The sequence below is a fragment of the Typopeltis vanoorti genome, chromosome 13 (assembly GCF_054136105.1).
Source record: "Typopeltis vanoorti isolate ZY-2024b chromosome 13, IOZ_Tvanoo_1.0, whole genome shotgun sequence".
Taxonomy (NCBI): Eukaryota; Metazoa; Arthropoda; class Arachnida; order Uropygi; family Thelyphonidae; genus Typopeltis; species Typopeltis vanoorti.
This window is the reverse complement of record NC_143561.1, coordinates 92195577-92217257: the sequence shown is the minus strand read 5'-3', so window position 1 is coordinate 92217257 and position 21681 is coordinate 92195577. Positions and strand designations below refer to the sequence as shown.

At 36.0% G+C, this 21681-nt stretch overlaps 1 protein-coding gene across 1 annotated transcript in view; it reads left to right on the top strand.

Annotated features, from left to right (window-relative positions):
- Window positions 1-21681, top strand: part of LOC150100366 (cytochrome P450 20A1-like) — a 185839-nt gene that overhangs the window by 86885 nt on the left and 77273 nt on the right. Inside the window, exon 5 of the mRNA XM_090402738.1 lies at window positions 1617-1784. Coding sequence (XP_090258864.1) covers window positions 1617-1784 — 168 coding nt within the window. The remainder of the gene's footprint in view (window positions 1-1616; window positions 1785-21681) is intronic.

Below are 21681 nucleotides of genomic sequence, written 5' to 3'. Positions count from 1 at the left end.
TAATTAAAAAAATTTTTTTTTAATTTTATGATACCTAAAGTTATATGAGGTGTGGCTATTAAATAACAAGCCTGGTTGCAAAAATGTGATTTATTATTACAATTGTACAACTTAATTGTTATCCTCTTCAACATACTCCCCTCCTCTATCTATACACTGTCGCATATGAATTTTCCATTGTTGAAAGCAGTGCTGCAAGTCATCAGGTGTTATCTGCTTTAGTAGCACTGCCATTTTATCCTTTACCTCATCAGTAGATGTGGTAAAGGATGAAAATGGGTGCTCTTCAATGCAGAGACTTGCAGGAGAAGATCATTACATGTGATGAGATGTGGATTCCAGTATGATCCAGAAACAAAGACAATCGATGTACTGGAAAATTCCCACGTCACTGAGAATGAAAAAATACAAGAATGAGCAAGTCAAAACTGAAGGCAGTGCTTATAATTTTTTTTTATATCAGTGGTGTGGTAATTGTTGAATGGGTACCAGAGGGTCAGACAGTTAACCAGCATTATTACCTTGAGGTTTTGGCCAAGCTGAGAGAATGAGTGAGGAAGAAGAGACCTGATCTGTGGAAGAACAACGTTTGGATTCTGTATCAGGACAATGCTCCAGTCCACAGTACTATGGGCTGGAGCGTTGTGCACTGTCTGTAAAGCAGTATCTGGCTGATAAGGTGATCCCATTGTTGGACCATCCACCTTACTCGCTGGACTTAGCTCCATGTGACTTTTACCTTTTTCCAAGGTTGAAATCCGCATTGAAGGGCACCCATTTTCAGTCAGTGGATGAGGTAAAGGAGAAAACAGCAGTGCTACTGATAACACCCGATGACTTGTAGCACTGCTTCAAACAATGGAAAATTCATATGCAACAGTGTATAGATAGAAGAGGGGGAGTATGTTGAAGGGGATAACAATTAAGTTGTTCAATTGTAATAATAAACTACATTTTTGCAACCAGTCTTGTTATTTAATAGACACACCTTGTATGTTGTACAGTTGATCCTGTGTGTTCCTCAGAATATAAGGGATGGAATTGGTTCTTGTATTAAGTCTTTCTGCATAACACATACACTCTTCAACAAACAAATAAATAAATAGGGTCATTAATAAATCCATTTACTGTGAAATGGTGCCGTGCAGTTAGTCGAGTGGTTATGTGCTCCGCAACCATATGCCTGGGAAAGGAGTGTCCTGCGTTTGATTCCCGTCACTGACGAGCTTAGGATCTTTCTTAGATATAGCCAAGTTAGCCAGTCTAAGGCATGGATTGCAGGGTTTTTCTCCCCAGCTCATCTGGGGTTTTTCCTCCTGCAAGCGAGCAAACCAGCCCTGTGAACACACACTTCTACAGACATAGGATGCCTCCAGGAATAAGGAGTAACCAACCTATTCTGTAGGATTTCATTTCCGAATGCCTACACCGTAAAAGGTGTAGGTCTATGCGTGAGCATTCAGGAGGACTGTGAAATGGACATTTCATTATAGGTTATGAAGTAATATTTTCACTATAATTCTGCAGAGGAGGTGGGGAGAATGCCGTATAATTCATAATGCAATAAAAATTGTTTTGCAATACTGAATTTCATTTTTTTTTTTTTCATTTTCTAGCAAGCTGAAGAATTATCACAAAAGTGGAGTACCTTTCCTTCTGACCAGCATATTCCTCTTCATCAGTATATGGTAGCTTTATGCATAAAGATTTCCACCCAAATAGTTTTAGGAGAGTACTTTTGCATTAATAAAAATATTCTTGACTTCAGTCGCAACTTTGAAATTGTAAGTATAATTTTTTTAAATGTGGTCTCCACCTTTGGAAGATTTATTTGCAAATCTATAATATATTTGTACCGTGGGTAGACCAAAGATTATTTTTTCCATTTTTATTGATTTATATATATATATATATATATATATATATATTTATTTATTTATTTTTATTTTTACTTATTTTTTACACAGTCTGGAAACTCAGCTCTAGAGACCAAACATGGAACTTTTTCAAGACACTACAGGCCTCCAATAAGCAAAGTGGTGGTGGTCTCACACTGAGTAATGAAATTCATTTCCAACCTAAAGACAATTGTTAACATCCATGCTCACAACAGAATTTGAATTTGAAGCCTATCAGTTGGAGAGCAGATACACTAACAATTCAGACAACCAGACCTGCTTACATGGAAACATTGAAAAGTCTTTGTAAATTCAAATCAGATATTAAATTTATTCTTCTTATTATTATTAATACAATCTTCACAGAGGTAATAATGAACTTTCTGGGTGGCTCATTTTATCTGCAAAGTAATGATCTAATTTCTAAAGGAGTAATCATAAAAAAGGTTTTGAATGATAAAATAGTATTTCCTCAGTCTCCAAGAGTTATATGAACTAAAATGGTCTCACCTCCCTTTGCAGAATAAAAGGCATTAGCAGTGTATTTTTAGTTAGTAATAATGCCATTTATTTAATAGTTTTCTATATAATCAAGCTTGTTGTTGAAAGTTTTTTCACTTGGATATAAGTTAAATCAAAGATGCAAAGAAATTAGTACAGCCATTCTGGTCTTGCAGACCATGCTCTGGATACATGCCACAGAATACTGTGGAAGAAAGCTACAGTAATACACTGTAGCAAATACAAATTCAAAAGACTATTTATGGAATCAGCCTCAGCCCTAAGCAACTCTCCAAACCTCAACAAATTTGGTTGTATGCGACTGCCCCAAATTTGGGAGGCATACATCAGCAGACCTTCAGCCCAATGGCCAAGAACACCTACTTAGCCTGCTAGAGGGCACCATCAGGACTTTTAGGAGAAAATAGCTTCATCTCTTCATTCTCAGTTACTGTGTTGTAGTGCCTACGTGCACGTGCCTTTTTTTGTAAGTTCCTTTTGAAGATGGCAATGTGATGTTGCTGAAATATCGGAAATATTTATTAAAGTGTAATTTAATTTATATTCGTATCTACGTTGTTCAATTCCTTAAGTGATTTAATAATAAATTATAATCTTGTTTAATATTTTATTCAAGTGTAAGCAAAGTTTGTGTGTGAAGTATCTTCATGGCAGGGCTACTTGTATACTGATGTACAACTTCACGTTAATTCCCTTAGTATTCCATAATGCAAATCACATATCCTTTTGGATGTATATAATGCTATGCATTATGGGAAGGGTCACTACTCAGACCAGTTTTGACTTTTATTGAGGTTTCATTAGTGGGAGCCAGACAAAGAAGAAGTGCTAATGTGAATTAATGCAAAAGTCAAATAGTTTACATATACAGTAAAAATGTATTTCCCCTTATTATTAAAATTAAAAAACTTATGAACTTGTGAAAAACAGTTTTTACATCTATCTCTAATCCAACTCTGGCTACCACTGATGAGACATCTGAGTATTGGCCCTTCCCATGATGCATAGCATTATATATGTCTGTAAGAATATGTGCATTGCATTATGGGCAAGGCAATTGATATAAAGTCATTAGCCTCTATATACAAGTAGCCCAGTCGTGAAGTTGGTTCACTTGCAAACTTTGTTTGCTTACACTTGGTTAAAGAATGAAACTATAAGAATATAATTTCTTGGCATCTTTAATTTAATAATCAAGCTAGATGTACTGAAAATTTAACATCATCATCATCATCATCATCAAATTCCTAACATGTACCCTCAAGGGATGCACAGGATATGATAGTACTACATGAAAAACTTACATCATCACTAACTTTCAAACTACAATTTTCCTCAAAATCTGTTACCTGTTGAAATTTTTTTTTTCACTTAGTTAGACTATAATAAATTTAGTTTAATCCTTTATCCAAGTGAAGCAAATAAAGTTTGTGCCTAAAGTATCTTCAGGACTGAGGCAACTCGTGGCAAAGGTGCACCAAGCTCTAATCACTACTTGTCTTAGTATCTCCCATAATGCAAAGCACATCTCCATGTGAACATGTATAATACCATGCTTTAAAGGATGGGACCACTACCCAGATTGATTGAGGTCTCGTAAGTGGGAGCCAGACCCAGAGGTAGTGATACTAAGGTGGAAGCAATGGAGAAGTCATATTTACCTATATGAGTTGCCAAAAGGTGTCTCACCTTATTATTAAATTACTCTGGATTTAGAGAAAGATGTTGGAAGTTTTTCCCACTTAGTTAGACTATAATAAATTAAATTTAATCCTTTATCCAAGTGTAAGCAAACAAAGTTTGCGCCTGAAGTATCTTCAGGACTGAGGCAACTCGGTAAAGTTGAACCAAGCTCTCATCACTACTCGTCTTAGTATCTTCCATAATGCAAAGCACATCTCCTTGCAGACATCTATAATGCTGTGCATTAAGTAAAGGGCCGCTACCCAGACCAGTTTCGACCTTTATTGAAGTATCGTCAGTGGGAGCCAGACCCAGAGGTTGTGATACTAAGGTGGAAGCAATGGAGAAGTCATATTTACCTATATGAATTAATGTTTGCGCCTGAAGATACTTCAGGTACAAACATTGTTTGCTTACACTTGGATAAAGGATTCAAGTAAATTTATTATAGTCTAACCAAGTGGAAAAATAACTTCAAACACCTTTCTCTAAATCCAGTGTTATTTAATAATAAGGTGAAACACCTTTTAGCAACTTGTATAGGTAAATATGACTTCTCCATTGCTTCCACCTTAGTACCACCACCACCTCTGAGTCTGGCTCCCACTGATGAGCCCATGAAGTTTTAATTGAGATTTGGCTATTGCTGCCACCTAGGTCTTGGGTCAGATTCAGGTAATGAATGGCAATGCCCATGAAGTTAACTGAGGCATGGCTGTTGCTGTTACCCCCTCAGATGACATATGAGCAAATGAATGGCTCTGCTCAGTGTGGTGGGGTGAGCCTGCCACTGGGCAGAGCCAATGCTGAGAGTTCTTCTCAGTGGCAGGGTGAGCCTGTTACTGAGGGGAACAATGCTGAGTTTTTGGAGTTTGACCTGTACTTGAACATTCAATAAAGGTTGAAACTGGTCTAGGTAGTGGCCCTTCCCTTAACGCATAGCATTATACATGTCTGCAAGGAGATGTACTTTGTATTATGGGAGATACTAAGACAAGTAGTGATGAGAGCTTGGTCCACCTTTACCATGAGTTGCCTCAGTCCTGAAGATACTTCAGGTGCAAACTTTGTTACCATACGCTTGGATAAAGGATTACACTAAATTTATTATAATCTGTTACCTGTAAAGATTCCACCATTATCATATCTTATATTTCTGTCTTCTAAGGCACTTTTTACTGTATCAGTCTGCCTTGATCTTGGTCTTCCTCTGGGTATTGTTCCTGCCAACTGGCAGAGAACACTTATTTTGCTAACCATTCCTCTCCCATTCTGTTAAGTGACCATACCAACTGAGATTAGCTCTGCTAATGCATTACTGGATGCTAACAATATTCTTTCCTAATATCCTCATTTTTAATATGATATTGCCATCTGTTCATGCCCCTAATCTTTCTGGATTCTCATATCTGCAGTCTCTAGTCTTTGGTGAAGTGTTTTACTTCTAACCCAGCTCTCAGATCCATAAGTTATAACTGGTTTGAACACTGTCTTGTATACAGCTAATTTAGTGTTTTGACTAATTTCTCTCTTATTCCATATAAATTTATTCATTTGACTTCCTACCATACAGCTTTGTTGATTCTGTTGTCTATTTCCATATTCAATTTACCATCTTCACTAAAAATTATGCCTAAGTAGCTGAAATGTTTTACTTGTTCTATAGGTTCTCCATTCACAATGCAGTTGATATTTTCAAGGCTTCTATTTCATTATCTTTGACTTGTTATTGCTGACCTTCATACCATATCTATTACAACAGTTATTCAATTTAGTGAGAGGAATCTTGCAGACTTGTACTGGATTTATTTAAAAGTATAACATCATCTGATTAAAGTCAAGAGCTGAGATTAACATCCTCAATTTTGATATCAGGTTTAATACCACTTTCCCTCATAATGTGATCCATATAAATAATGAATACCAGAGGGGATAATGTATATCCTTCTCTGACATCTTATATTTAACATTAAACCATCTTCCTGTGCTTCCTTGAATTATAACTGCTGACTTACAACTCAAATAAAGACTAAGTATTGCTTGATGTATTGCCCCATTGACACCATATAGCATTTTGTATAGCATTCTGTAGCATTTTGAATAGCTTCTCTCTTGGCACCTTGTCATATGCCTTTTCTAGATCTACAAAACTTTAATACAGATACTTGTTATATTCTCATGATTTCTCAACTATCTGTAGTAAAGTGAAAATCTGATCCTGAGAACCTCTATTTGTCCTGAATCTGGCTTGTTCTTCACCAAGCTTCTCTTCCACAATCCTTCTCAAGCGTTTCTCAAGTATACTTGCATAAATCTTACAAGGAACACTCAGTAGGAAAATACTTCTGTAATTGTCACTTCAGTTTATTTCCCTTTTTATATATGGATTCTATGAGAGCTCTACTCCAATCATCTGGAATTTGTCCCTCTGTCCAGGCCTTCTGAGCTATGCAGTGCAGCCACTGTAAGACTTTTATACTTCCATACTTGAGAATTTCTGGTTGAATATCATCTATTCCTGCTTTTCCACATTTCAGGATTTTTGTTGCTTTTTCTACTTCAAGTATGGATATGTATTCCTGATTTCATGTCGGTTGAGTGTTTTTTACCACTGTGCTATCATCATGCCTGTTTCATTTAGCAATTATTCAAAGTAATTACTCCATACATCAAGGATATCTTTTTCTCAAGTTTTCATGTCACCTTTTATCATCTCTAATCCCTTTTACAGCAGTCTTTCCTCCATTTCTGAGCTTCTTCAGCAGCCTCCAGAATATCTTGCACCTTCTTGATATTTATTTTCTATGTTCTTACCAAAGTCTTCCCATGACGTTTGTTTAGCTTGTTTTACAGTGTTTAGCTTTCTTGCATTTGTCTCTGTATTCTTATTCTCTAAGAATACAAGCTGACTTATTTGCCAGGAACTTTTGACATGATTTCTTCTTTTCCTTCACTGTCTCTTTAACTTCCTGTGTCCACCATGGTTTTCTGATTTTTCTATCCTTGCAGAGAACCTCACCACATGTCCCTCTGGCTGAATCAATCAATGTTTTCTCCAAGGTTTGGTTCCTGTTCTCAAACTCTTTTATTTTTTCTTGAATAATGTTTGTGTATTTTAGTCTTCAGTTCACATCTGAGAGCTGCTCAACTTTAATTCGCTTTTAAATTTTCTTACATGTTCCTCTTTTCAATATAAAATTCAATTTTATCCTGCTCAAGACTAAATGATGGTCGTTTCCAATTTCAGATTCTCTGTACACTCTAGTGTCCTACATGAGTGGGAAAACATCATTATCAACAATAACATAGTCAATGAGACTTTTCTTATTTCTTGGCTCTTCTCTACGTATGAATTTGTGCACATTTTTATGTTAGAACAATGTGTTGGAACATGTCCTGAGCAGAAATCCAACAAGTATTTGCCATTATTATTAGCTTTGCTCTTTTCTCCAAATTTTCCCAAAATGTTTTCATATGGCTGACAATCATTTTCTACTCTACTACTGAGATCTCCAACAAGGACCAACTATTCCTTTATCATTGTGCCAGTTACTTTCTCTAAAGCCTCAAAAATTTCTTCCACTTCTACCTTAGTAGAACTTTCTGTTTGGAACATGGACCCAAATAAGTGTCATTGTCCAGTTCTCCATTCTGATATTTGCCCACATCACTCTACATGGTATCAATGCTGGAGAGCTTCTACTGAAAATAGTGGGAGATCAGGGAAGAACCACAGGTCATTCCTGGAAACTGTATAAAGAGGATGTATGTAGGGGAGTGAGAAGCAGGTTTATTTCATGCAGAGTTATGAATGATTGGAATGCCTTGCCTGAGAGTGTGGTGTCTGCAGAGAATTTGAGTGTGTTTAAAGCACGGTATGATGAGCTGTGTGTATGATAAAATGACCTCCCAGATGAATCTTTGACTCCATGGGGTCTTGTGTAATAATAATAATGAATATTGCCTGCCATTCAAGAAGATTAGCCTCATATTTAGTGTTGAATACTATAGTTACTCCTCCTTTTCCTTGATTGTCATTGCCTGAATATAACATTTTGCATTTATTGCTCAGAAAGATCTCACCAGTTTTTGTCTTTTTCATTTCAGTCACCCGTATTATGTCGATCTGGTACTTATCCAATTTTTCAGTTAGCTCCATTTCTTTGCCATTCAGGCTTCTTATGTTGACAGTACCAATTTCGAACTCTGTTGGTGTTGAGTTGGGGTGTGTTTCAGGATTTGTTCCAGTAGCTGACTTTTCACTGCTTTCCCTGGTTCCTAGGTGAAAACAACTGGAGCCTTGTTTAACCGGGCGATGCCCCAGCCGGCATGAAATTTGGCGACACTGAAAATTTTAATTGGATATTCTTTCTAATAGTAAAAAAAAAAAAAATCAGTACTTGCAGTTAAAAATTTTTAAAAAGTCTGACATTATTATAATCTCACCCTCCATGGAATCAGCAGACTCACTCATTGTGATATATCATTCAACCGACAGCATGTTTATCGTACTGAATCTTAAAATCTTTAGCACTCCCTACATTAACAACATTGGATGAAAAAAGTTTATATGTGTTGTAGTACTCTAAATTTGAAGATTAAAGTGGCTGTTTCTTCAAGCGCTAATAAGAATAAACACTAAATTAAACCATTACACTGGTCAATCAATTTAAGCTTTTTAATTTTTTTTTTTTTTTTTTTTGTAGAATTAGTTTTGATAGTTCTAGTATATTTTTAGGTGCTGAATCCCAAATCTACAATCTGAAAAGTGCCATTAAGGATTTTTTTCCTTTTAGAGATATGTATGTTTTTCATAGAATAACATGATTTGATTATATTTGAATATCTCATGGAATAGCATTATTTGAGTACATCTGAACCTGTCTTACATCAGGGATACTGTTACAAAAAACCTGTCTCTTAGAATTCTCACTTGCATGCAAACATTTTCAGTCATGCATTTCTTCTGCTTGTCATTTAAAACTTAGAGACAATAAAACGAGCGTGAGCTCCATTTGTTATTTGTATGGTTCATTAACCAGTGTTAAACAATTACATGACATCTCTCGTACGATAAGGACCACATACTTTTATAAGTTAGGTGTAAAATGGGGGACTGAGATTAGAAATTAACTTCATCATATTGCTGAAAATCCTGTAACATGAATTTGACCCAGTGGATTGAAAGTAAAGACCATTTTGTGTCATAGGCTATTTGTACTAATGAATTGGAGTGAATTAACATATCATGTAACATATTGTTTTCTCTTTCACCAGTGTGAAAGAGACTTTCTGTCAATAACAAACATTTGATGTTATACCTTTATAACATCACAGTCTGCCATATGATTAGCATCACACTTTTTAGATCCTCCAGCACTTGCTCCACCATCACTGTAGGATATGTAGGATAGGCCACTAGGTGGTGAGTTTAAGAAGGCTGTTCAAAAGGCTACAGCAAGATAAGTTAATTTTATATTTATCATCATGTAATGATATTGTGTAGTTTTAGACTAAGTGTTGCTGTGTGCTAGTTTTGATTGATGCATGAAATTTTTTAGACTGTGTATTTATTTCAATTCTCTGTTTCTTTCAGTTCTCTGAGATAAAAATATCAGTTAAAGAGATACAGTTATGTTGGTTGGTATGAAAGACAAAGTGAATAGTGGAGATTTTTTGAGAACGGTATGGTGCTATGAGTTTAAAATGTATGCATGGATAGATGTTGTGGATGTTTATGTGAAGAGGTTAAATAAGAGATAAATGAGTTTGGGTATGCATAAAGTGTGATATGATGATGGGCCTTCAGGCTTATTTGAATCAGAGTAGAGAATATGGCATAGTAAGCAAAAGAAATGATTCAAGTATGTTCAACTGTTAAGAAAATGTGTGAGACTGACTATTAAAAACAGAGTGCTATGATATAACGAGTGGTGAAAAAGCTAGTGTGACTAATGGTAAGATAGTGAGAATGAATGATATTGAAAAAGTGATGCAATTTTGATGCAAAGCTGTAGCATGGAAAGATATAATAATGAAGATAAGGCAAAAGATGAAGTGTATGGGAGTGAAATGATGGAGATTGTAGATATGTATGGAAGAGTTTAGAAGACTGGAATGAATTATAGCCATATGAAAGAGCTAACTGATGACTTATGAGTAGTGGTGTTGTATGGAGATTCAATTAATGGAGGTGTGGTGAATAAGAGGATGTACAATGTTTATTTTCCTGGATGTAGAATGAGTGGACTAATTGAGGTGTTGGATAAGAAGAATAACTGAGCAGAAGCATTGGTAGGAATGAATGACTGGTTGGATACAAGTAAAATGTAAGAATGGATATCAAGAGGTTGTTGAGGAGAATAGAAGATAATAGTATGGTAGGAAAGGTAGCCAGTGTGTTGGCCAGGTATTACAGTGTTGAGTTGAGGTGAAGTAAAGATCTTGAATGGTATTAGTGGAAATGAGCGAAGAGAAAGGAGCACAGTTTGTGAAAGTGTGAGATGAGTTTGAGGGATGAATGATATTGTATAAGAGTGATAGACTGCAATTGAATGATTTTGGTGTGAGTCATCTGGAGCAGCTGCTGGTGGAAGGGAGAGCGATAAGTGCATAGAATGGATATGAGCAAGTAAGAAGCAATGTGGAAGACCAGAAAAGCGAAGGAGGGATTGAAGGAATGCTTATAAATGGAGATGCAAGTAGCATCAATGAAGAGAATGAGAACAGGAGCACAAGAGAGACAAAGAAATCAGGGAAGCCCAGGGTGGGGGTTATAGCATGAGAAAGGTTGCTGCTGAAAGAGAAAATGAATGCATGAGTAGTCAAGAGAAGAATAGGATTGCATGGAATGTGTATGTGGGGGAGGGGACATTTTGGTCGGGAGAGGGTTCTGGGATGGGTAATGAGAGAGCAGAATGAATGGCTGGAGGAGAGCATAGAGAAGTTCCATTTAAGAAGTGGTATCAGTGGAATTGTTATAGACACAGAAATGAACTGTTATATTTGTGTACAAATGCTAGAAAAAGAAGATCAGAAATAAGGGGAACAAAATTGTTGCATTTATAGTATTTGTTCACCCAAAAATTGGAATAAGTGAATAGTTGGATGAGGATGACATCCTGACAGGAATAGAGATGGAAGGGTATGATGTTTTTTTTTCATGAAAAAGAGAGATGAAGTGCTGTTGGTGATAAAAAAAAAAAAAAAAAAAAAAAAAGGAGTTGTGACCATACAAGGTAGGGATGAAAGAAGGAAGTGGTGACAGTGGTTTTGAGGTAGTATCATGGAAGGTGATGTAGAATGAAATATTTAATTGTAATGTCATCATCATCAAATTCCTGCCATGTACCCTCAAGGGGTGTAGAGGATATGATAGTACTACATTAAAAATTTACATCATTATTAACTGTAATGTTGTAATGTTTAATTGTAAAATTTAATTGTATTAATGGATGATTTTAATTGTGATAATATAGAATGGGATGATAAGATAGCATCTAGAAGTAAAGAAAATTAATTCCAGAGTTTTTGAGGGACAACTACCTTAGGCAGTATGTATGTAACAGAGGATGTGTGAAGACAAAGGATCTTAGATTTAATCATCTTATCAGAGGATGACATTATAAATGAGGTGTTGAATCTACCTCCAGTTGGTGAGTGTGACTACAAAGTGATAACCTGGGGGTTGCTAGCTATATGTGAACTTCTGTGAAGAAAGAACGTATATAACCTCAGGAGACATGCAGCTGTATCGTGGAAAGGAAATAAATGCTTCTATAATGAAAACAACATCAAATATATTCTAAGAGTCAGAAGGTTAAATAAGGTATGTGAAAAATATTTATACACGTGTGTATAAATATGTGTTCGTCTGACATTTTTGTAATAGATTTCACGGTTTGATATGAACACAGATGATTAAGAAAATAACTATTTATTAACTTAAAAGCTAATATTTCGCTGGTATTATATCCAGCATCTTCAGAGCACACAACACAAAGTTTGTTACAAATGCAAAACAACCACAATCCGATGTAACAGTTAATTAATATTTACTATTAAAATTAATATTAATTACTTTTATTTTATTTCATTTTTTCAAACTTTCTAAGACTATCATTTGGACTATTATTTCAAAACTTTGAATTTTTTTTTTTTAAACCTAGATAGCACCATATTAGGACTTTAGTCTTGTGTTGCATGCTGCAGTTACTATTACTAGCCCCACTGTTACACCGGATTGTGGTTGTTTTGCATTTGTAACAAACTTTGTGTTGTGTGCTCTGAAGATGCTGGATATAATACCAGTGAAATATTACCTTTTAAGTTAATAAATAGTTATTTTCTTAATCATCTGTGTTCATATCAAACCGTGCAATCTATTACAAAAAAAGGTATGTGAAATATGGACGATGAAGAGATTAAGCATATAATCTGGAGGAAGGAGGCATTATAGAAGCAGCATGAGATGAGTGGTAATAATCAGTTGCATGAGGATCACGAAGAAGGCAAGGAATTGGATTAAGTTGGTAAAGATAGCAAAAGTGTAGTATGAGCAGCTTTGGTAATGAAGCCAGAAAAAAAATCCATAGGAAGTTCTTTCAATATGTAGTAAGCAGATAAAAGAATGATTATGGTAGCATGACATTGATAGGAGAAAAAGATATAAGGATATAATTTAGAGAATATAATTCAGATATTAAATGAGCAGTTCATAAAAGTATTTCATTCTCATGAATGTGGCATCATGAGAGTTTAAGTGCAGTGGAAAGGGAGGAGGAGAGTTGACTGTATGTGTGCAGGAGATATTTGAGGGATTGAGTAAACTTGATGTTAAGAAAGCCAAGGGACTTGATGTACCTTGTCTTTTGAGGGCATATTCCAGGGAGTTGACATCTGCCTAGAAATACTTATTTAATATGAGACTTACATTGGATCAAGTCCCAAAGGAGTCGAATGAAGGCAAGATTGTACTTCTTCATAAGAGAACTTAAATTTCACATTAAAGGCCAGTCTGTATGTCAGGTGTTGTAGTTAAAGTGTTGGAGAGGTTAGTGGGAATCAGGATCACAGTTGGATTGACAGCAGTGGTATTTGATCAACTGCATAGATTTGCTAAACAAAAGTCTAATAAATTTAGTTTAATCCTTTATCCAAGTGTGAGCAAACAAAGTTTGCACCTGAAAGTATCTTCAGGACTGGGGTAAGGTGGTGCAACACCAGGATGATTCCTTGCAAAGGTGGAGCAAGCTACACTCCTATCTCAGTATCTCCCATAATGCAAAACACATCTCCTTACAGATATATCTAATGTTATGCATTAAGGGAAGGGCCACTACCCAGACTAGTTTCGACCTTTATTGAGGTCTCTTCAGTGGGAGCCAGGTCCAAGTGGAGATACCAGCCAGAAGCATTAGCAAGGTCATCTCTACCTATAGGAGTTGCCAAATGGTGTGGCACCTTTTTAATAAATTACTTTGGATTTAGAGAAAGATGTTGAAAGTTTATTTTTACTGAGATAGGAGTGTAGCTTGCTCCACCTTTGCAAGGAGTCGTCCTGGTGTTGCACCACCTCACCCCGGTCCTGAAGATACTTTTAGGCGCAAACTTTGTTTGCTCACATTTGAATAAAGGATTAACTAAATTTATTATATTCTAACCAAGTGAAAAATAAACTTTCAACATCTTTCTCTAAATTTAGAGTAATTTATTAAAAAGGTGCCACACCATTTGGCAACTCCTATAGGTAGAGATGACCTTGCTAATGCTTCTGGCTGGTATCTCCACTTGGGCCTGGCTCCCACTGAAGAGACCTCAATAAAGGTCGAAACTAGTCTGGGTAGTGGCCCTTCCCTTAATGCCTAACATTAGACATATCTGCAAGGAGATGTGTTTTGCATTATGGGAGATACTGAGATAGCAGTGTAGCTTGCTCCACCTTTGCAAGGAATCGACCTGGTGTTACACCACCTTACCCCAGTCCTGAAGATACTTTCAGGTGCAAACTTTGTAGAAGGTATTTTGTATTTGGTCTTTGGTCTTGCACTACCTGTAGGATCAGCTAGACTTGCATCACTTTCAGGTGCAAACTTGACTTTCAGGTGCAAACTTTGTCTGTTTGCTTACTTGGGAAATGGAGTAAAACCAGGTTTAAAATTGCTTGGTATTTTTAACATTTATTCTACCCAAGGTAAAATACCTTCTACATTTATATCTCCTCCAGAGATTTTTATTTAATAAGGTTAAAACACCTTATGGCAACTTGTTCTGGTAAAATACTTATAAGCTCTGTATTACTAAATCTTGGTATTTCTAGCCTGGCTCCCACTGACGAGACCTCAATAAAGGTTGAAACCGGTCTGGGTAGTGGCCCCTTGCCTTTAATACAAAGCATCATGCATCCCCTTCTTGGAGATGCGTTTTGGCATTAAGGGTAAATATTAAGATTAGTGATCAGAGCTTATGCCACCTTTACCACAAGTTGCCTTGGTCTTGCACTACCTGTAGGATCAGCTAGACTTGCATCATTTGCAGGCGCAAACTTGACTTATTTGTCTGTTTGCTTACTTGGGAAATGGAGTAAAACCAGGTTTAAAATTGCTTGGTATTTTTAACTTAGGTGCAAACTTTGTTTGCTCACACTTGGATAAAGGATTAAACTAAATTTATTATATTCTAACCAAGCAAAAAACAAACTTTAAACAAAGGTCATAATTTAGTAATCTAACTTATTACAATAAGGTGACAGGTGCTTAGGACAGTGGAGTTGGATACACAGTAGTATACTTAGATTTTGCAAAGGCTTTAGGTAGATTACCACATGATACATTGATACATGATGCATTCAATATCCAACCCAAATAGGATTGGAGATTGGCTATCTGATAGGTATACGAGAGTAATATCACAGAAGAGGGAACTCACTGGTGGTATTCCTCAAGGGTCTGTTTTAGAGCTATTACTGTGTAACTTGTATGCCAGTGGTATTGGGGAAGGTTTGAATGGAAATATTGAGTTATTTGCCGATTATACCAAGTTGGAAAGAGCTATGAGGCGTAGAGCAGATGTAATTTTATAATAGAACTGGAATAGACTGAGTGAATGGGCAAGGTAATGAGGTTAGCAAATTTGAAAAACACAGATGGGATGCAGAGTATAGAATTAATGGGAATATACTAGAGGAAATTTTGAGGGCACATTACTAAAATTGTGAAGACAGCAGAACGAATTCTGGCAATGATATGGAGGAGAGTGACTTATAGAATTATGCCACATATGAATTACTGTGTACAGATTTGTCACCTGGTTTTCAAAAGGATGAAGAGATTTTGGAAACGATCCAGAGGTGATTGACTAAGGTAGTTTCTGGACTCTAGAATATTAAGTATGAAAGGTTGAGAAGATTCAGTGAGTTTAGTGTAGTATTTCCCAAAGTGTGCTATGCATACCTCTACAGGTATGCAAATATTTTCTAAGGGATATGACACTTTTTTTTAAAAAAATTGTGATTTATTTAGTTTTATTTTATTTTATTAATTGTTTTTTGTTGTCGTATTGTTGCAGATAAGTGCAGGACTGTACTATACCCTCATTTTGACTAGTATAGATGTAAATCAAGTTGTAAAAGATAAATAAAAAACCATTGTGGAGACAATATAAACAAAAATGTGATTACTACTCACAAGCAGTACAAAGTACAGGCAAGTAGGGTTACTAGTATAGTTAGAAAAGGCCAAATCATATTGAGAGAAAATGAGCTAAGCAGGCCAAAGTGAATCCAAAAGAGAGTTTTTATGCTATATATCAAGTTAGAGAAAGAATGCTTATGGAAGGATGACTTTAATCAGTAGTGATGGTAGAAAAGCAACACAAAAGAAATAGTTGAACTGCTGAGTGATCACTTGCCAAGGTGTATCATTCAGATTGAGATTTTGCAGTTGCTGATATGACAGAGACTGATATGTGAATTAAGGCAGATGAACAGGAGGTGCACAGCATATTGAAAAATGTCAACGTGGAAGCAGCATTGGGAATGAATGTGCAAGAGAATGCAGTGTCTCTGAAGAAATTGTTCAGTTGATGTCACAGCTCTTGCAGAGGCTCTGCCAATTCTCTTGCATATTCTCTTGCTAGGTACTGAGGGAGTAGAAAGGGGATCAGAGAGTTCCATTACATAAAGTTGGCTACAAGACAAAAGTAGCAAATTACAGACCATTTAATATAATCCAGCAATGGGGGATGGTACTGTATGGTGAGTAGCATGGCTCTGTAAAAGGTACTGTAGGTCCTACCTTAGTAATTTACTCATATTTTATTATAGTGTGACAGCAGAATTAGATTAGTAAAATGGCTACACTATGATACTGCTGTACTTTGCAAAAACATTTGATAAAATATCACATTGGAAAACTATTGCCAAAGTTAGAGCAAATGGGAATGATATGAAACTGATAGCATGGATATGGATGGCTGAAAGACAGACACCAGAAAGTAGTGTATGGTGGATTGGAATCTAAGAGAATAAAGGTGACTAGTGGAGTACCTTATGGTTTCTATTAGGTCCACTACTCTTTAATTTGCATATTAATGATATAAGGAAATATTTAAGCTGGGATATTCAGTTATTTGCTGATAATGTACAACTGAGGAGTGCAATAGTTGATAATTGGCATTGTGGACATAGGATAATGATGATGATCACTTAGATTTTGTAGAATGTAAAGTCATGAACTTCAGGTTGAAATGTTGCATACTGTGTATCACATTGATGGTAATGGATTGCAGGAAATTTATGAGGCTGGGGACTTGGGGTAATGGTAGACAGAGAGTTGAAGTTTAGAGGATATATTTCAAAAGTTGGTAAAATTCTGGATCGTACGACGCAGTTTCTTAAGGGCTTGGCGGTACATACTCACATTGATTGTGGAGCCTTGACCCAAGAAGTTTACCAGCAAAATTCCTTGTCTGTTCGAAAACACAGTGCACATGGATTCGAGTGGAAACCGTTGTCTTCAATTTCATCTTGACTGATGAGGTGTGCCTCCTCTCCATGGACTGTTGTTTGGATTTGGGGGTTGCATGTGACATCCAAGTCTTGTCCCTGGTGACAAGTCTGCTCAGAAAAGCATCACCTTCCTTCATTAAAAAGTCTTACCCATCTTTGTACCATTGAATCACTCATTGTGTGTTCTCCATAAACCTCAATAATTTGCTGATGAATTTCAGCTGCTTTAATGTTCTTCGCATTCAAGAAATGGATAACTGACCTAATTTCACATGCAGTGGGTGATTCAATTTTCTTAGACATTATAAACACACACCAAGAAGCATACGCACTGCGAGAATGTGAAAATGGCACCAACACCTTGCTAACGAATCAACAAACTCAGCATGCATGTGCACCATTGTGATTTCAGCACTGCAGTGAACATATTTAAAAACGGAACTTACTTTCTGGATATCCCTCATATTTCATCCTAAATATTTTAGGACATCGTCAGTACAGTAATTTCAAACAATACTAGGAATAACATACAGTTAGGACTCATGCTTACAGTAGAATCCCACTGTGTGTGCAGTAGCATGATATAGAATTAAATTAAAATATATCTGATATATTTTAATTAATGTAAGGTAAAGAAACAGAATCTTTGTAGTTGACTTGTTATGTATGCTCTGGAATAAGTGATAGCCTATTTAAGATACTATTGACAATTCTGAAATTGTATCAATTTTGAGAATGACCTTAAAATATGTTATTTCTTTCTTTTTTTTTTTGTTATTATCATCATTGCTAAATAGTCCTGTCTTTAAGGGTTAATGATGGTGTGATGTGGCATGTATTAATAGATATTATTTGATCTAACAGATAAGCTTAGGTGTTGATGGTTATTCATGACTTATTTTTTACGGTATTAACAACACCACACACTTTTATTTGAATTATGAATTATTTCAATTTACCATGGATGCAGGTTACTTTACGTGGGGAGGAAAATTCTACAAACAGATTAATGGTACTGCTATGGGTTTCCCCCCCCCTCTCTTCCCTGTTAGCAAATTTTTACATGGAACACTTTGAAAACAAAGTGCTTACCACAGCTACATACAAGCCACAAGTGTGGTTACGCTATGTAGATGATGTGTTTGCCATCTGGCCCCATGGACAAGACACTTTGGATGCTTTTGTCACCTACCTAAACAGCCAACCCCCCCCAAAATTCACTTCACAGTAGAAAAAGAATCAAATAACTGTTTACCATTTCTTGACACATTAGTCACCCGCCTTTCAGATGGATCACTATCTTTTTCTATTTACAGAAAGCCTACACACACAGGAAGATACCTACATAAACAATCACATCATCATCCAGTCCAACAGCACGGCATTTTAAAAACACTTACACACAGAGCCAGAGCCATTTGTTCTAACGATACAGCTCTAACCACCGAACTCCAATACCTGCGCCATACGTTCTTAGCCAATGGCTACAATCCCTACAAAATAGATAAAATACTACATAGGCCCATTACTCTGCCCTCTCCTAATACACAAGACTACAACATGACCATTTCTATTCCCTATATCAGAGGTACATCGGAAAAGATAGCCAAAGTATTGTTGAAACATGGCCTTCGCACGACTTTCAAACCTCATGTCAAGCTGGCAACTCTGATCTGCTTGTCTAAGGATAAACTTCACCCTTTAGCACACCCAGGAGTGTATGAAGTTCCTTGTGACTGTGACTTGGCCTATTATGGGCATACAGGAAGATCAGTGAACATCTGCCTGGAAGAACATGAAAGATACATTCGCTACTATTACTATGGCAAGTCGGGATTGGCAGACCATGCTTTGGACACCCCTTCACACAGGATTAGATGGAGGAAAACAAATGTGCTATTTAGGAGTCGTTATAGATCTGAAAGATTATTTTTTGAGTCAGCAATGGCTTTGAAGAATTCTCCCAACCTTAACAAATACGGTTGCGTTAATTTGCCAAAAATTTGGGAGATGGTTATCCTAAGAAAAACTCCTGGATAGCTGCTTTTTTTTTTTTTTTTTTCGTTAGAGGACGCCAAAAATAGGACTTTAGATCTTTTGTCTTTTGCAATTATATTGTTTCACTCACTCACTGTCGCATATACACGTGTGTTGTGCTCTGATGATGCTGAGTTGAAAATCAGCAAAATATAAGCATTAATAAAACATCTTTGTGATAAAAGTGTGTGTGGTGTTGTTAATACTGTAAAAAATAAGTCATGGACATTATTTGATATTGACCTTTTTTTTTTTTTCTGTTGACTTCAAATGAAAGAATTGCCACGATTTTCTGCTGAAATGAGGACATCTAGGAAGAGATCTGTCTTTTACTACTTCTAATGTAAATTGGATTTATTTGGTTTAGACTGTTGAGGAGTTCCGTAAACTTGTGAAGAGTTTTTTTCTGAGCCTGGCGAAATGATATCATGCACATACCTAAGCCTCAATCTCGATTTTGTGCGGTACATATGGAATGCTGTTTGTTCATATATATATACATGTACATATATGAACAGATATAGATATATCCATGTCTTCATGTACATATTTGCTAAGGGTAGTGAAATGGATGTCCCCAAGGCTAGGTCTTCAATCTGTTCTTAATAGAGGTCTTGAAACTGAAGAAAGTGTTATCTATGCAATGTTTAAAGAGTTTAACACTATCAGCTTGGAAAATATCTTCTAAGATTAATATGGTGTCTTCTCTAGGAATGTTGGTAAATAAACATGTCCAAACTCAATGATTCTGTTTGATGTCTGTGGAATCCAGTTTAATTTCTTTTATTTTGTTTATGACGTCTTTGAAATATTTTTATATACATTGATGTTTTTCTTACTTAATGATCTCAACACTTAACAGATAGTGACCTGACATGAACTGTTCATAATAAAACCAGTGATTTAATAAGAGATCTTTTCAACTGGCCCGAATAACATTTTTTTTAATTTGTTATTTTAATTTGAAAAAGTACATAAAAATGTTGTAATAAACTAGATATTAGATTGTAATTTCTTACCAAATAAAGTTGCATGTGGTACTAACCAGACACAAAAGCATGGATGTTAATGATTATTTGTGGACTTTTTCCAAACAAAATGCTTATTGCATGTTTTAGAAACCTTCCATGCACCTAGAATAAGTATTAAGAAGACTTTGAAAGTTGATGACAATAACGAGGTACAGCAACTCTCATTGGATTATTTATGGCTATTTTGAAATAATTTCATTACTAATGGTTATGTAAGGAGGATTTATGACATGTTACTGCATATTGGTTAGCATGCCAAGGAAAATGTGGCCTTATTTCTTCTTTTCTGTTTAATCCCCCCCCCCCCCATAAACAGTTTGATTCTTTTACAGTACAAGACTTGGTTCCTGGATGTGCAAAGCTTTTAACATTTTAATGTGAGCTATCTCAACATTAGCAAATGCTGTCATGCAGATGAGTCAGTGAACAGAATAGTTGACAATCAAATGATGCCTAAGATAATATACTCAGTGGCATGAAGGAGGACTCTCTGATTCCATTATTATTATTATTATTTTATTTATTTATTATTATTTCTTTTTTAATTGCATTTGAACTATCTGTGGAAGAGCCTGGTGTTCTCTGTTTGGAGGAATACTGTTTTGGATTTTTCTTTAGGTTAGTCTGACCCACAAAAGATGGTAAGCCTGTAGTACTTTTTTACCTGTAGGTGGATTAAGTATTAGATAATCCATCAGCTGTTAACTTTCACCAAAAGTTCACTTGATTGACCAATGCAAGGTAAGATTTGTACAGATATGCATACATTCATTCCATTTGTCGAGAATAATGTTCCATGAACCACATGCTTCTGAAAGTAGACTTCATTTGTAATGAAGACTTCCAGTCTTCATTACAATTCAAAGATGCAATGTTCATCTTGAGGACTGGTGAACAGTTCTCTACAGAAATTGGTGTAATTGTTCAGTTTGTTTATAACATTTTGACAACTTCTGTTATAGCTTATAGCCATATCAGCTTTGATAGCTTGATACAGTTTCTTGACATTAGTTGAGAATGCCATCTGGAATAATGTTGATCTTCGAGAGTAATGGCGACTTTTTGAATCACTGAAATACTGTATTCTTCTTAAGCATTTTGGCCTTTGACTTGCATGTGATTTAGATTGCTTTAATTATGGCATGCCCAAATGTGGACTTGTGAAGATAGGTTGTTAAGGAGCTGTGGGAGGAAGCATTGTCGTAGTGGAGCCAGTTGTGGCTTTGCCACATTTTTCAGTCTTTTGCAATGAACATCTTCTCTCTTCTGCCTTGAAACATTGCAGTAGAATGCATTGATCATCTGACTGGGTGGGACAGATTCTTGGTGCATAATCCCCTTAATGTCGAAAAAGCGATTAACTTGTTCTTTGTCACACTTCTGACTTGGCTTTCCTGCTTCGGTCTTGGATAATGTGGACTCTTCCACTGCATTGATTGTTGTTTTGTCTCCAGGTTGTAGCCACAGACTCAAGTCTCATCCCCTGTGATAACCCTTGAGATGA